This window comes from Nannobrachium achirus (genome assembly GCF_963921795.1).
Source record: "Nannobrachium achirus genome assembly, chromosome: 21".
Taxonomy (NCBI): Eukaryota; Metazoa; Chordata; class Actinopteri; order Myctophiformes; family Myctophidae; genus Nannobrachium; species Nannobrachium achirus.
Window position 1 is genome coordinate 32,245,933 of NC_137828.1, and position 3,760 is coordinate 32,249,692.

General features: G+C 44.4%; 1 protein-coding gene across 1 annotated transcript in view; it reads right to left on the reverse strand.

Annotated features, from left to right (window-relative positions):
* LOC308306817 (cysteine-rich secretory protein LCCL domain-containing 1-like) overlaps window positions 1-3,430 on the reverse strand; it is a gene marked incomplete at both ends in the record, with an annotated part of 70,507 nt that extends 67,077 nt beyond the window's left edge. Inside the window, one exon of the mRNA XM_080751863.1 lies at window positions 3,242-3,430. Coding sequence (XP_080607989.1) covers window positions 3,242-3,430 — 189 coding nt within the window. The remainder of the gene's footprint in view (window positions 1-3,241) is intronic.
* Between the last annotated feature and the right edge of the window lie 330 nt (window positions 3,431-3,760).

The following is a 3,760-nucleotide window of genomic DNA, read 5'->3' on the forward strand; positions in this document are numbered from 1 at the left end:
ACACACACACACACACACACACACACACACACACACACACGTGACGGGAGAAGCATAAATTCAGACAAATTCTTTTTGCTTGTGTAAAAAATTGCAACGGTACTGTGATCATTGGCATGTGCGCGGAATTCTGTTCTAGTGAAATAAACCGTATAGTCTGTAGATTTGCAGAAACCTCAGAAACCTTGTATCTCCATCTTTTTATGGGGTTTTTTCCACGCAAATTAATGCCCGACCACAGAGCATGAGAGAACAAAAGTAGTGAAAATAACAGATCTATAAGTTCGTGGCTTGTAGATCGGCTATTTACACTCACTTGTTTTTAATATAATAAAATAATAATTAACCACATAAACCCCAGCATCCGTATTGCGGGAAAAGCTTAACAGAAAATGCACCAGTATAGAACTCTGAGGAACTCAGGTGAACTAGCTGCGACCGAAGGTTGCAGTTTAGTATGTGAAACAACACATGCTGACTCTATGGGTTGTCTATGGGTTTGCTGCTCTGACATCATGCTCTGACATCACGCTCTGGCTTCACTGTGATGTCGCACTAACAGAATCCCTTTTATGCCCATATATGGAATTCCCTGATGTCATCAATATTAAGCCCATATCTAACAGGACTTCATATGGGAATGCCCATATATGGAGGCCACATCGGCAACTTAACACACTAACAGAATCCATATATGGCCAAGGCAGATGGCCAAGACAGCCCATATCTGTGTGGCTGGTTCTACAGACAGGGATCTCCATGTACGGTATGTCAGATGTCATAGACGTCATAGGACTTTCACATAACGAAAAACTGAGTAAGCATGTTTGGGCTCTCACAGCATATCTCCATATACAGTACACGGATCTCCATATATGGGTACCAGGGGTCTCCATATATGGGTACCAGGGGGTCTCCATATATGGGTAACTGGTCCAGATGGCCAAGACATGGTGTGACCTGGTCGCTTGTCGCCCTGAGGCATCTTACTAGTGTATAGCAGGGGTTCCCAAACTTTTTTGCCTCAGGGCACCCCATAAATATATTTATTTTATCCGAGGCACCCCTTCATTATAATTTTCACTCCCAGCACCTTAGGCTATATAATAGCATATCGTCGTTGTTGGGTGGAAACCTTGTCCGTTGTGTGCTTGTAGATCGGCTGTTTTCACTAGTTTTGTGCGACAGTCTTGTATGATGAATTATGATGATTATGTTGCAAGGAAAACGTTGAGATAATAGCCATTTTGGTTAGAATTGACTGAAAATAACTTTGTACTTCAAGTTTAAAATGATACCAAATATTTTTTTCAAGTGTCCAAATAAATTCCAAATATTATCAAATTATCTCGCGGCACCCCAGGACTGCCGTCGCGGCACCCCAGGGTGCCCCGTCACCCACTTTGAAAACCCCTGGTGTATAGAACACTGAGGGACTCCGGTGAACAACAGGGTTTTAAGTGGTAAAAAAAATGAATGGTTTTTGGACATACAAGGTTTCCGTCCGACAGCAATGTTATGCTGTATTAGCCTCGCACAGCTAAACTATCCACCCATGTTAACACAAGGGAGGGATATATACTCATGCTGTTAACTAACTGCAGTAATAGTATATAGTATGGCTATGCCAAGCTAATGCTGTATGCCTGCAGAGGGAAGCCAAGTAGGTCCCTGAGCCAAGTGGTCTGGTGACTGGGTCAAGACATTCTTAGGGAGCTCAGTACGGGGGTGAAGGCATTGCTCACGCGCGCCAGCATTTCAGCACATGACGCAAAATACTGTGGGATGAAACGTAGTATGCTGCAGAGAGCAATGATGCTGTGTGCATGCACACACACACACACACACACACACACACACACACACACACACACACACACATACACACACACACACACACACACACACACACACACACACACACACACACACACACACACACACACACACACACACACACACACACACATACAGCACATAACTTTTGGGTAGAACTGCACTGACTTACATTCATTCCATATCCTCTTAACCTAACTCCAACCCTAATCTTATTAAACTTCGGCTAAAATGTTAATTGGAGACGCCACTTAATTGGCCCCGATTTGACATGCCGACCCCAATAGACGACTGAATGTCCAACGATTGACCCCAAATGTAGCCTACACACACACACACACACACACACACACACACACACACACACACACACACACACACACACACACACACACACTTTTGTATTTCTATAATTGTGAGGACTGTGATTTTATGAATGGCATTTATCCTAACGCTAAAGACGAAAACAGAGGATCTACAAGCTCAGAACCTAGTTAGCTTGTAGATCCGCTGAAAGTCTAATGATTAGCGAGGTACGCCGTCAATCAAGGCAGATGCTGGAATGGGGTTTCGTGCTGTGTTTCAATGCGACAAATCACCCAAAGGAATGGCTGATAACTGAACACACATGGGACAACGTTGAATCACCGAAAGAAAAGGCTGACAGGACCCCACTGGACCAAATGTACTATGGAATGATTTGTGCTGATTGGAGCCCAATCTAGGGGTTCATAATCTAGATATCGGGTGTTATTTTTCAAGTTGATTTCTCAGCAAGAACAAAATCATCAACCTGTATGAATGGAGGCATCACCAAAATCACCAAAATAAAAGTGATGGAAAAAGTACTCACATGTTTTACTTAAGTAAAAGTATCAATACTGCAAGGTAGAAAGACTCTGTTAGGGTGCCCTCAGACCAAAATACCTATGAGAATGGAATCCGCATTCCGCCAATGCATTTCAATGAGAGTGAAGCGGTTTCATGCCAGCAGAGGATTTCTGCAAAAAACGCTCCCTTATCATTGAAATGCATTGGCGGAACGCGGATTCCACTCTCATAGGTATTTTGGTGTGAGGGCACCCTTACAAGTAGAAGTATGGAATTCAAAATGTGCTTGCGTAAAAGTACAAAAGTGTTGGCATCAAAATGTACTTCAAGTGCCAAAAGTAAAAGTACAATTCTTTTTTGAAAATAGCAGATCTACAAGCTCACAGCGCAATCATTGTAGTGGAGTAAAAGTACAATATTTGGATCCGAGATGTAGTGGAGTAGAAGTAAAAGTATTGGAAATTGGAAACACTCAAGTAAAGTACAAATACCTCAAAAGTGTACTTAAGTACAGTACTTGAATAAATGTACTTAGTTACTTTACCCCACTGGTACACACACACACACATCCTACCATGTACTCCATGTTGGAGGCCGGGGGGTACACCTGGCCTCGGAGCTTGTTGTGGAGGTCCAGGATGAGCTGTGCGTCGCTGTCGGTGATGGCTCTCTTCCCTCTCTGCTTGGCGGCCCACCCGTCGGCGTCCTCGTCCAGGTACTTGTCCAGGAACTCCCAGCCAGTGGCGTTAGGAGGCATCGCCATGGCGACGGCGCCGTTGGGAAACGCCAGGAGGAGGAGGAGGAGGAGCAGCGACACACACGGCAGCCAGTCCCGGGACGCACACCTCCTCGTCATCGCGCTCGATCTCACACTCTCCTGGGAGCTTCTCGACTTCTCGGCTGGACGGCACCTGTGGTGGAAAAAGTACTTAAAGCAGGAGTCTTCAACGTTTTCACGCCAAGGACCCCTTAGTTGAGAGAGAGATTAAGCAGGGACCCCACAACCTGTTTCATAGATTCCATATAGTTTCATTGTTTGACAGCACAATCATCAGTGTATTTTGGATTCTTTTCAGAAATGTAAACTACTTGA